This window comes from Marmota monax, unplaced genomic scaffold (assembly GCF_021218885.2).
Source record: "Marmota monax isolate L192 unplaced genomic scaffold, Marmota_monax_Labrador192_F-V1.1 WCK01_AAM20220418_F8-fsc00061, whole genome shotgun sequence".
Classification (NCBI taxonomy): domain Eukaryota; kingdom Metazoa; phylum Chordata; class Mammalia; order Rodentia; family Sciuridae; genus Marmota; species Marmota monax.
In genome coordinates this window covers 11807531-11821165 of record NW_026695230.1, presented here as the reverse complement: position 1 = coordinate 11821165, position 13635 = coordinate 11807531, and the positions used below count along the sequence as shown (strand labels likewise).

At 39.3% G+C, this 13635-nt stretch overlaps 1 protein-coding gene across 2 annotated transcripts in view; it reads right to left on the bottom strand.

Moving 5' to 3' along the window:
- Positions 1–13000, bottom strand: part of Rras2 (RAS related 2) — an 83957-nt gene extending 70957 nt beyond the window's left edge. Inside the window, exon 1 of one of the 2 annotated variants that reach the window (XM_046438232.2) lies at positions 12774–13000. In XM_046438232.2, the coding sequence (XP_046294188.1) occupies positions 12774–12881 (108 nt within the window). In that variant the 5' untranslated portion in view covers positions 12882–13000. Of the gene's footprint in view, positions 1–12273; positions 12298–12773 lie in introns of those variants that run through there. The other variant, XM_046438233.1, reaches the window with a different exon arrangement.
- Positions 13001–13635: the final 635 nt, after the last annotated feature.

The window sequence follows — 13635 nt, the reverse complement described above, 5'->3', positions numbered from 1 at the left end:
GCAAGGCCCTAAGCAACTCAGAGAAATCCCATCTGTAAGGGCTGGGGATGTCCCTGGTAAGCCCCTCTGGGTTCAATCCCTGGTACAAAAAAAAAAAAAAGTTGAAAAAAATGTTAAATACAATTAAAGTCAAGCAAATGCATACAAACACAAAAACCAAGAATGGCAATATTAATATTATAGGATGAAATACAAGGTAAAATACACAAGAATGATACTACTTAATGATAAAAGAAAGATTTAATCATTCTAACTTTTATATAATAAATAATATACCATCAAAGAAAAGCAAAATCAGAAATGCATGGAAAAATTAGGTCTTCACAAAAGATTTAATAAAACTACTTCAGAGCCTCACAGATTTAACAGGCATAAAAAAGGATATAAAAAAATTTATAATGGGGCTGGGGATGTGGCTCAAGCGGTAGCGCGCTCGCCTGGCATGCGTGCGGCCCAGGTTCGAACCTCAGCACCACATACAAACAAAGATGTTGTGTCTGCCGAAAACTAAAAAAATTTTTTTTTTAAAAATTTAAAAAATTTATAATATTATTGACAAGTTCCATTTTAATATATTTGTGTAAAACTTTGTACCTCATATGCTACAAATATTCTCCACTTATATTCTAGGAATGGCTACAAAAATCAATTGTAAATTTCTTTTTCTTTTTGGTGGTGATGGGGGAAGAGTACCAGGGACTGAACACAGGGTGCTTAACCACTGAGCCACATCCTCAGCCCCCACCCTATCTATCTATCTATCTATTTATTTATTTATTTATTTAGAGGCAGGGTCTCACTAAATTGCATAAGGCCTTTCTAAATTGCTGAGGCTGGTTTTGAACCTGTGATCCTTCTACCTCAGTCTCTCAAGTTGCTAGGGAAGGGCTGTAGCATGTGACACTACATCCAGTATTTTTTTTTTTTTTTTGGTCCTCCACCCCTCCACACTCACCCCAGCAGGACTAAGAATTGAACATAGAGCAAGTAGTGGGGATTATAGGTATGTGCCATCCCCTGTGAAGAAAAAAAGTCTTAATGTTCTAAAACAGAGATTTTACATTTTCTTTTACTTTAACCCAATGAAGCAAGAAATCTATAATTAAAAGGACACAGTCAAACAGGTGAGGTGGCACAGGCATCTATAATTCCAGCTACTTGGGAGATGGAAGGCAGAAGGATCAAATTCTGGCCAACCTCCACAATTTAGTGAGACTCTATCTCTAAATAAAGTTTTATACAGGGCTGAGGCCATAGCTCAGTTGTATAAACTTGTCTAGTATTCCCAAGGCCTTGAGAAGGAACCACTCAACCTTTTTCCAAATTTAAATTACTCAATATGGCACAATGAATTCAACTACTATGTATAATTATAATGCACCAATAAAAAATTAAATTATTTAAAAACTAAGGTGATATTCAAACTGAAATTACAAATTATTCTAGGAATAAGCAAAAAGCGCAAGATCTTATTTCCAAGTAAACAATACAAAATCAGCCTTCCAATACCTTTCCAAAGGTCATTAGTTACACTTCAGATTTCAGGCAAAGCACAGTGGCACATATCTAAAATCCCAGCGACTCAGGAGACTGAGGCAGGAGGACCCCAAGTTCGAGGCCAGCCTCAACCAAAGCAACTTAGCAAGGGCCTGTCTCAAAATAAAAAATAAAAAAGGTCTGGGGATGTACCTCACTGGTAAATTGCCCCTAAGTTCAGTCCCTAGAACTAAAAAAAAAAAAAAAAATTACATCATAGATTACAGGGTGATAGTAACACATTTGGAAAACACTAGAATTCCTTTAAAATATCTTTAAAATTATAAATTATATTCCCTAAAAGTACTATAGTGAGAAATATATGGCAATTAATTCCATTTTAGAAAATGAGGAAGGCAACAGCAAAGTTTATATATAAAATCATGAAAAAGGTAACTATTATAATATTCAATGCAATATAAGCATACTTCAGGTTACATCCACAAACACATACTATACACAAACTCTCTAAAGGATCTCTTTTGTTTCTAGGCCATTCCATTTTCTATACCTACAGCAAGAAAACCTGTGCTGTGATTCACATTTTAGAGATGTGTAAGCATGCACACACACAAACCTCTGTCTCCCCCGTCTCTTCCACTTGCCTCAGTGCAGAAAGCTAAGATGTAATGGATTTAAAAACTGGGCTGAAATGTACCTCACTAGTACAGCACTTGCCTAGCATGTGTCAGGCCCTAAGTCTGATCTCCAACAGTTTTTTTAAAAAAAGCATCCCTTTCAACAATTCTCTAAAATAATACCTCTCAGCTAACAGCTCAGAATAGGCTGAATGTTTTAGAGGATTTAAAAGAATTTCTCATTTGTTGAAATCCTACTGATACTGTCCAAAAATCTGAAACTTCCCAGTATCCATCTGCCCTCCTACAACAGAACAGAATGGAAATCTCAGTCCCTTAAAGCAATCCTGAGGATGACCAGTTCTTTACTTCCAACACCAAAATCAACTTCATGAACAAATACATATTCTTTGCACAATGAAAAACCCCAATCTTTGTTTTACAATATTAAGATTCAGAAAAATACAAGTTTTGTGGCCTTAAGAAAAGATAAGAAAACATTACCATTGTTTAATATAAGACTTAATATCTTGACTTCTCAGCCAAGGGCATTAAATCTGAGATTTAAACAGATGTAAATTTTAACAAATTTTCCTAGAATGAATATAGCTTATTCTTTTCGTTGATTGACTTAGACAAACATGATATGAATATTATAGAAGACTGAGGATATACCTCTACATAGCAAAAAAAAAAAAAAATTCAGAGAACCCAAAGCACAAATAGCAGATATTTAAAAGATAATTGAGAAAAAAATGCAAAACATGAAATCTTCCCAGTCCTTAAGTGTTTCATCCTTTCCCTGGGGAAACTTGGGAACAGAGAAAAACTTCTAGTCATATCCTGATAAATATATTTTATATATATATAATATATATAAAATAAACAAAGGGGTTGGGGATATGGTTCAGTGTTAAAGCGCCCCTGGGTTCAATCCCTGGGAGATGGAGAGGATGAGGAGGAGGAGAAGGAAGAGGAAGAGGAAGAAGAAGAGAAAATGAATAATTTTAAGATTAAATCCCAGTAGAAAAAAAGAACACAGAAAAAAAAATAAAATACATCTACATAGCAAAAGACACTTGATATAAAAGGAGAGAGTTGTTTTGAAAACATTAACAGTTAATGGCCAAGGGCTGGGTTTGTGGCTCAGTGGTGGAGTGCTCACCTAGCATGCATGAGGCACTGAGTTTGATCCTCAGCACTACATAAATATAAAATAAAGATATTGTGTCCACCTAAAACTAAGAATATTAAAAAAAAAAAGAGTCCATTGCCAAAATGTATACTGTCCTAACCTATTTTTATCAATAGTTCCCTACCAAAATATCTGGCTACAAAATTAGAAGGTTTTCTCTTTATACCCCAGGTACATGTATGACTGCACATATGGTGCGATTCCACATCATGTACAATCAGAGAAATGAAGTTATACTCCATTTGTGTACAATGAGTTGAAATGCATTCTGCTGTCATATATAACTAATTAGAACAAATTTAAAAATAAAAAATTGCAAGTAGAAAAAAAATTTTCTCTTTAAACAGAGAGGAAGTAAGCCCAACTTGATGCCTCAACTTGATTCCTTGAAGCATAAATTCATTCAATACCCAGATAAAGTGATTAAAAAGACTACATCTCATTAGCATAACCAAGTAGTTAGGTTCTGTCAACAACAGATGTATATACAACTGTAATCCCGTAAGATTAGACTACCTAGTGGGGCTGGGGATATGGCTCAGTGATTAAGCACCCCCAATTCAAAAACCCCAGTAACAAAACGGGGAAAAAAAAAAAGAGAGAGAGAGAGAGAGATCATCAAAAGTTTCCACTGTATCCTGAATGTTTATTCACTAGACTGAATTCTACATCAAAAACTTCTCAATCATTTATCATCATGGAGTCAATTATCTCATTTCAATTATTAAATTGTCCCCTAGTAAGTCAATGGTAGTCCCCATCATCTCCAATTTTTTTTTTAAGTAATTCCTTACTTTCTGGAAATACAAGATGAGCCTGTAGTGTCTTGTATTATAAGACCCTTGAAAATACAAGATACTACAGGCTCATCTTGTATTTCTTCCTACCACAACCCTAGAATCAGACATTTCTCTAAAGTTCCTTCTAGTAGAGAATGGCATTTAGAAACCAAGATCTGGTGCTAGTTGGTCTCAATTCTAACAAGGTGTCCCTGTTTCTGGGCCCTGTGAATGGAAATGGAAGAAAAATATATACATGGGGCTGGGGTTGTGCCTCAGTGGTGGAGTGCTTGCCTTGCATGTGTGAGGCCCTGGGTTCCATCCCCAGCACCATGTAAAAATAAACAAATAAAAATGAAGATATTGTGCTCATCTACAACTAAAAAAAAAAAAGGAAAATGTATACATGTGTGCATGTGCATCCACATACCTGTACTGTATTTCTGTATCTACATACTTTTAAAAGGTTAAACCAATATCTCCAATTTCAGTCAAACAACAGAGTTCATTGTCACATTCACCCTTTCCACGTTTATAGCTCCCTTCCTCCAACAGTGAGAACCTGCTCCCATTTTTCAAAATATGTTTACTTATTTGCTAATCTCAGTACAGAAAAATACACACAATTGCAAACTCATGCCTCTGTAACCAAAAAAAAAAAAAAAAAAAACCATCAACTACAGTTCAACCTTTGCTTCAAGTTCTTTTTGTCTTTATCCTGAGGACATAGTACAAATACTGGGTTCAGAAGTTATCTAAATAAGGTTCAGATCACTTGTTTGTATTTCACATAACACTTATTTCCTTCATCACCTGATTCTATTGCTATGTTTGCTATTTATATACAGTATGTAAAACATTAACATGGTTCCAAAAGTCAAAAGGATCACTGTTCCCATTTCTTCTTCCACCTCATTCCTACTCTCTCTCTCTCTCCAGGTAACCAATTTTATCATCAATCACTCATGTATTCTTCTTGTTTTAGTTTTGTCCCCAGAAACAAATACATATGTATTTTCTTATTTCCTCTTCTTTTCTACAGTATTTATTAAAGCCTCCTGTTTATCATTTCCCACTTTAGTTTTTTCACTGAACTATGTACTTTAGAAAGCACTCCATACTTCAAGGCCTTTCTCATTCTTTATTACAGCTGAATAATGCTCCAGTGGGTGAATATATCATGTTATTCAACTCCTCCTACCTAGTAGGTTGCTTCTAATTTTTGCAAGTACAAATAATGCCACAACCTTGTGCCTATTATTTTCACACTGCTGGAAATATATCTTGAGGGTAAAATACTAGATTTGGGACTGTTGAGCCAAAAGGTTAATATAAATATTACCTCATGTCTCCTAATGTAATGCAATGAGAACAAAGCATTTGTTATTCTTGCCCCCCAAAACACATAACCTGAACTTAATCACAAAGAAACAGTAGTCAATAAAAATTAAGGAGACTCTACAAATAACTAATTTGTACTCATTTTTTTTTTTAGTTGTAGTTGAACTCAATATGTTTATTTATTAATTTTCATGTGGTGCTGAGGATCGAACCCAGGCCTCTCACATGCTAGGGAGCGTTCTACCACTGAGCCACAACCCCAGCCCTAATTTGTACTCTTTAAGAAACTAAAAAACTCTTCCAAATTAAAGAAGAAACGGATATAAAATGCATCATATAATCTTCTTATAAAGGCCATTATTGGGACAATTGGCAAAATCCAAAAAACAAAATCCACAAATTAGGTAATAGTAATATATTAATGTTAACTTCTGGTTTCGGTTTACTGTATGGTGTTTATGTAAGCAAATGCCCTTGTTCTTAGAAAATAACAACAGAGGTCTTTAAGGATGGAGGCGGGGAAAATGTCAACTTACAAGCCAATGGGGTTTTTTTTAATGTGTTTATATTGGAAGGAAAAAGCAAATATAGTAACATGCTGGCATTTGAGAAATGTAGGTTAACTTTTTTACAAAAGGATTATCAGATATCATTTTAACACTTAACATTCATAATTCCGGTACTCCCCTGACACATACTGGGTACTGAACCCAGGGATGCACTACCACAAGCTATATTTTTTATTTTGAGACAAGGTCTCACCAAATTGCAGAAGGCTGGCATAGAACTTGTGATCCTCCTGCCTCAGCCTCCCAAATCACTGAAATCGCATGCATGTGCAAACACACACGCTCACACATGCACACAAAGTTTAAAATCAAGAGATTCACCAGAGGCTAAGGCAGGAGGATGGAGAGTTCAAAGCCAGGCTCAGCAAAAGCAAGGTGCTAAGCAACTCAATGAGACCCTGTCTCTAAATAAAATACAGAAGTATCTTCTAATTGAAGAAGTGTCTTCAAGATGTAGAAATGGGAAGCTGGAATTCAGTGGCACAGCACTTGCCTAGCACTGTGTGAGGCACTGGGTTCAATCCTTAGCACCACGTAAAATTGAATAAATTAAAAAAAAATTTTTTTAAAGAAAGGTAAACTTTGAAAAAAGATGTAGAGGCCGGGATTGTGGTTCAGTGGTTGAGCACTTGCCTCACATGTGTGAGGTACGATCCTCAGCAACACATAAAAATAAATACACAAAAATAAAGATATTTTTTAAAATATTGATGAGAAAAAAAATATATAGTGCTAATTGAGAAGTGTTAAAAAAATTAAAAATAAAATAAAAAGACGTAGAAATGGAATGACAATTCAGGAATTTAAACTCACAACCTTGACACATGAATCAAGTAACTATTAACAAAAATAAGGGAGTCCTGAAATCTCTCCAGGATCTCTGCTCCCAAGGGAAAAAAAAAAAACAATGAAAACAATACTCTGCAAAAGACAAACTCTAGGTAAATAGTAATGTTTGAATCAAGTCAAGACTAACAGGTTTTAAGATTGACTAAAATTCAAGATGTGAGAAATTAGCTAACCCCTAGAGTTCAAACATAACAAACTGCTCAATAAAAAGTTTGGATGCTAAAAAAATAGAAACTGGAGCTGGGGACAGTGGCATACACCTGTAATCCCAGATCCTCAGGAGACTGAGGCAGGAGGAGCCCAAATTCAAGACCAACCTGAGCAATTTAGAAAAACCCTATCTCAAAATAAAATAAAAGAGCTGTAGATATAGCTCAGTGGTAGAGCACCCCCAATTCAATCCCCAATATAGGGGAAGAAAAAAAAAATAAGAAACTGAGAACATCTAACTTTAAAATCTGTAAAACATGTAATATTCTCTTCTCCAAATTTTCAGAAGAAGCACTAATTCAAAATCCAATGATTAGTTCATTATTTCTTCTTTTTTTTTTTTTTTTTTTTGTCCTAGTAATTTAACCCAGGGGGACCTGGCACATGCTAATAATTAGAACATGCTCTACCACTGAGCTACATCCCAGTCCCATCATTTCTTAAAATTAACTCCCCACAAAAAAAAAAAAAAAAAGTTTTCACAACTCAAAATTTAATCAATATTCATCACCTAAATACAAGACAGAAATGAGAAGGAGGAGGTATATGGGTTTGGGGTGGGAAGGGTAGTCAAAACTTAATAGACTAGATTATGAGTTAAGGAAAAATGAAAAATTACAAATTTTGTTTTGGAAGAACATCGAGATATAGAAGTAAGAATAGCAAAGAAAACCAGATAATAATCATCAGTTACTTACTCAGTAGATGGCACTGTACTAAATGATTTGCAAGCATTTATTTTATTTACTCCAAAAATCCTACGGGTACTGTTTATTCTGCCTTTTCAAATGGGGAACTGAGGTTAAGAGAACCTAAGAATCCTGACCACAGTAAGAATTTCAAAGATGCAGAGATCTGTTCAACCAAACCCAATATTTTATGGAGAATTGAAGTCATGAAGAATTTAAGGGAGACTGAGAGACTACCAGAGTGATCTGGTTAGGGAGTCTAAGAATACAAATATGTGGTGATACATACCTGTAATCCAAATGACTTGGGAGGCTGGGTTAGGAGGATGGCAAGTCTAACGTCAGGGTCAACAATTTAGCAAGACCTTACCTCAAAATTAACAAAAAGGACTAGGGAGTAGCTTAGCTCAATGGTAAAGCACCCCTGGGTTAAACTTCCAGTACTGGGAAGAAAAAAAAAAAAGACCCCAATATCAAACTATCTCTCTCTTCCACTCTGTACAATGTCAAAATTATGTCCTAACTGGAATTTACTCATCACTTAGGTATTCTACTTATCAAGAGAACTTAAAAATGTTTTTCAAAAGAACCTATAAACATCAGAAACAGGGAGTTCACGTAACTCTTAATAACAATACTTTACATTTTATCACATACACTATGATTTTTTTTTCTTGTTGTTTTTTTTTTTTTTTTTTTTTGGGGGGGGGGGCAGTTAGGGATTGAACCCAGGAGCACTTAACCACTGACCTACATCCCCAGTCCTTTTTATTCTAAGACAGGGTCTCCTTAAATTGCTTAGGGTCTGGGTCTCACTAAGTTGTTGAGGCTGACCTTGAGCAATCTGCCAGCCTCAGCATCACTGGTATTACAAGCATGTGCAACCTCACCCAGCTGTTGTATTCATTTTTAAAGCAGAAAAGGCAACCAGGCACAATGGTACATGCCTGTAATCCCAGCAATTTGGGAGGCTGAAGCAGAAGGATTCCAAGTTCAAGTCCAGCCACAGCAATTTAGCAAGACCCTGTTTCAAACTAAAAAGAGTTGGGGATATAGCTCAGTGACAGGGCACCCCTGTGTTCAAAAGCCCCCCCCCCCACAGGGGAGGGAGGATGGAAAATGCATTTCAATTTATGATTTTGATTTGATTTCCTAATTTTGCAGCTCTTCATATACACCGAAGATAACAACTAAATCTAGGGTCAAAGAAAGGGCTACAAGAGGGGCTGGGTTTGTGGTTTGGCGGTAGAGTGCTCACCTAGCACGTATGCAGTGCTGGGTTTGATCCTCAGCACCACATATAAATAAATAAATAAAAGGTATTGTGTCCAACTACAACTAAAAAAATAAAAAATAAAAAGGGGGAAGGGGAGTTACAAGAGAAGTTGTTTTTAAATTTGCCATTTCCAAATGTGTTTATTATACTTTTTCTGCTGAAGGTAACAAAATAGAGGGTGGGCGATATAGCACAGTAGTACATGAGCTACTGGGTTTGATTGCCTGCACTACAATAAATAAATAACAGAATAGAAAACATATATTGAAACATATAAAAACAATGTAATATTTCCAAAGTCTTTAAAAAATATATAGACTTTGTAATGTTTTGAACAACCAATAAAAAAAAAAACATTTCATCCCAATAAAATATTTTACAACAAAAAAAAATTTTATATATATATATGCCAGCACAGTGACCCATGCCTATAATTCCAGCTACTCAAGAGGATCACAAATTTGAGGCCAGCCTGGGAAACTTGGTAAGGCCCTTTCTCAAAACTAAAATTAAATAAATGGCATAGTGGCGCACGCCTGTAATCTGGGAGGGAGACTGAGACAGGAGGATCTCGAGTTCAAACCAGCCTCAGCAATTTAGCGAGGCACTAAGCAACTCAGTGAGACCCTGTCTCTAAATAAAATACAAAATAGGGCTGGGGATGTAGCTCAATGGTTGAGTGCCCCTGAGTTCAAGTCCCAATACAAAAAAAAAAAAAAAAAAACCCTAAAATTAAAAAAAAAAAAGACCAATTTGTGCCACCCTAATCTATAACTGATTTACAAAGAGAACTTCCTTGTTTAAAATGATTATTCTTCTGCTCTCTCCTCTCCCTCCAGTTTCTACTAATTATAATAGAATGAATTTTAACTCCCCAGTGTCAGACAATAAATAGCAGCTCTGTTAATATAGATGATAAACACTTCAATTACATAATCTAAGAATAATTTAATGCCAGGCTCAGTGGCACACCCCTTCAATCCCAGCCAGCAACTCAGGAGGTTAAGTGAAAGGATGGCAAGTGATTGCAAATTTGTGGTCAGCCTTGGCAATTTAGTGTGATCCTGTTTCAAAACACAAAATAAAAAGAGCTAGAGATGTAGCTCAATGGTACAGTATCCCTGGGTTCAATCCCCAATAGCCAAAATAATAACAATAATAAAAACATCAACATATGTAGTCTTACTATGAACTACACACTGTTCTAAGCCTTGGCATGTTAACTCATTTTAATTTTCACAACTGGATGTTGTACATTGTATTTCCCCAGTTTACAGAAGAGGAAACGTGAGGTACTAAGAAGTTAAGTAACTTGTCTGAGATTACCCATGGACCAAATGGCATAGTTAGGTCTCTTCTCCAGAAAGCCTAAACTTCAGAGCCTATGTGTTCCTATTTCACTGGCCCCAAGTCACCTATCTCACTCCCACCACCCCCACCTGCCTCCTCTCTCCAAGCTAACACATCGTCATCCCCATACTCCCATATAACATTTCCAGTCTTCCTACTAAACTACACAGTGTTTTTTTTTCCCCTTTTGGGGTGCTGGGGATAGAACCAGGGTCTTTAACATTCTAGGTTAGCACTACCACTAAGCTACACTCCTAGACCCACACAGTGTTTTATTAATCCTTCCCAAATTGACTTTTGCAAATCTGAATTCCCTTTGAATTTAAGCATGTTTCAGAACTGAACATACACTTATAAAAATGCCTACCATTAACAAAGCACATACTACATGCTAAGTACAAAATTAAGACCTTTCTTATAATTTAGAAGTTATACAGAATGTGTAATCAAACCTATTTTACTGACAAGAAAATTGAGGCTCAGAGAAGCTAAATATTTGGCAGTGTTCTCACAGCCTGCAAAACAACAGAGCAAAAGATACAACCTCATGTGTGTATGACAAAAAGTCCATACTTTATGTAATAATGTTGAGTGTGTGTGTGTGTGTGTGTGTGTGTATTATATATAGGTCTTTTTCATGCATACCTTTATCTGATATCATCTACCACATTCAGATACTATACTACTCATAAAGGAAGTATTTCTTTAACAAATGAATTCTACAAAATCATTAGGAAGATAACAATTACCATCATCTTAATGGTTTCTAATACTATTTCCAAAACCAAAAGTTCCAATACCTTGTTTAAATAATTAACTTATAGATCCAATTACTTTCAGATGATCCCTTCCTCAAACAAATTTAAATGTTTGGGTTTAAATTTTAACTAACATTAGTCACTGATACTGGAACCCAGATTGCCCTCCCATTTCTGGACTCCCTCCAACACCAACCATCAATCTAGTCATGAAGGAAAAGGGTTAGTTATAAATTATTTTGCTTTGCTATCAGTTACTTAAAAGTCTCTCTTGGCCCTGGGGAAACAGCGACGTGACAGCATCCCTGATTCTGTCTGCTAAACTCAAACCAATCTCACCTCTTACTCAGTGTGATTTTTTTTAACTCACTAATGAGCTTGCTGTAAAGGCTCATTACATATCTTTCTGGACACAAAGGTTTTAGCAGCGATTTTTAATTCCATGGGATATTATAGCAGTAATTACTGTTCATTTATTCAATGACAAAAGTGATACATTTATGTTACCGTACTTGGCATTTTAATGTCACTACAAATATTATAGGTTTTAATGAAATAGCTATTTAACCCAATTAACGACAAATGGGTGAAACAAGAATCAGAAAAAATATTTTGTCATCTGTACTCTTGGCACAGTAAAAAATATCTTTGTTACCTGGTAGAGCAGGGTACCTCCGTTCTCTCGAAGCATATGCCACACCTTTTAGGTTGACAAAAGCAGAGAAGATATCTGGGTTTTCTTTTTTTAAAAAAAATCTCTAAAAAGATTACTCAAACCTCTCACCAAAAGCAATTTCTAAGAATGAAGAATTCCACCTCCCCTCCCTTTTTTTTTTTTTAACACAACCCGACTTTCCTCCTCCAGCACGGGGTGGGGGTGGGGGTGGGGGAGAGAGTGGTTAGAATACTGAACGCACGACTCCCACATCTCCTAGACTAGCTCATCCCAAACTTCACCTTGGCACAGCGAGAAGCAGGAAGGCACCAGGAATTCCTAGGAAACGGTCTCACCCCTATCAAGGCAAATTTTTAACTTCCTCGAAGCCACCATTTCCCTGGGGCATTACAAACACTCCCACCCGGACCTATTACCTAAGAGATCACTTGTAAGGAAAGCGCAAACACACACAAAGAAAAACACACCGCTTGAAGCCGGCAGCTCCGGCTCGAACCGCGCAGAGACGCGACCAAGTGGCCACCGCGCTCGCACCGACGGCGCCGGAGGCGACGGCGTGCGGCTGAGAAGCGGCGCGCGGGGCTCGGGCTCCCGAACGCGCCCAACGCCGGGGCCCTCAGGGCAGGAAGCCCGGCTCCGAGGCGCTGCCGCTCCCGTGGGTCTCCGGCCTCGGTCGAAGGGTCGAAGCGATAAGGTGGAACGGCGCTTCCCACCCTGCCAGCTCCGCCCTCCCGGCCACATTCCTGAGAAGCCCGATTCTCGGGACGCCGCGCCGGGCGCCGGGCAGGCAGGGGCGCGGCGCCGCGGCCGCAGGGTAGGAGCGCAGAGCCGGCCCGGCGCCCGCAGCCCGCCCACCCCCGACCCGCGCGGCGCCTCCGGGGCGGGGTCGCAGCGGCCGCCCCGCCACAGGTATCGCAAGCCCCCGCCCGCCGCCGCCCCGGTGCCCCCGTAGGCCCGCTCCAAGCACCTGGATGAACTGGATGGTGAGCGCCGACTTGCCCACGCCGCCCCCGCCGACCACCACGAGCCGGTACTTCTCCTGGCCGGAGCCGTCTCGCCAGCCGGCCGCGGCCATGGGGACGCCGCGGAGCCCAGCCCGGCCGCGCCGCGCCGAGCCGCGCCGAGCCGCCGCCGCCCGCCCTAGGCCCGGCTTCGGGGACGTGTGCGGACGGCGGGCTGCGGGCGAGCGGCCGGGCGGGGGTCCCGAGCGCCGGGAGCTGCCAGGAAGGACTCTCGGCGCGGCAGCGCAAGCCCCGGGGCTGACTTGGTGCCGCCCGAGGCGCGGAGAAGCCGACTGAGCGCAGGGGTCAGGGGCTGCAGCGGCCGGCGACTCGCTCCTCTACGCTTCTCCGCAGCGCCTGCGGAACGCAGCCTCCAGCGCCGCTACAAATGGCCGTCTGGGGGCCGGGCTGCCGGGCCGAGGTGCTGCATATGCATGAGGGGGCGGGGCGCGGCCGCGCCCGCCTGGGCTGAGATTCCCCAGTCGACCCCACAGACGTGCCGCTTCAGCCCTGGCCAGTGAATGCAGGCGTTGAGTGTGGCAGAGTGTTAAGCGGGAGTGGGAGAAAGACTGTAAGACGGTGTGTGACCATAATTGTATATGTCAGGGATTGTGTGGATGAAAAACACAACATGTGACAGCGAATGTGAAAAATAGAACTGTTGTCATATTAACTCAACTTGAAGGAGAATAAATATTCTGCTTTACCGAGTGCAGATGGTGAATATACTTGTGTAAAAAACAGTATGTGGCAGTGATTGTGGATTAGAATTGTCACGGTAATTGAGTGTGTGATGGACTAGTGGTGGTGACAGCATGTAAGGAATGT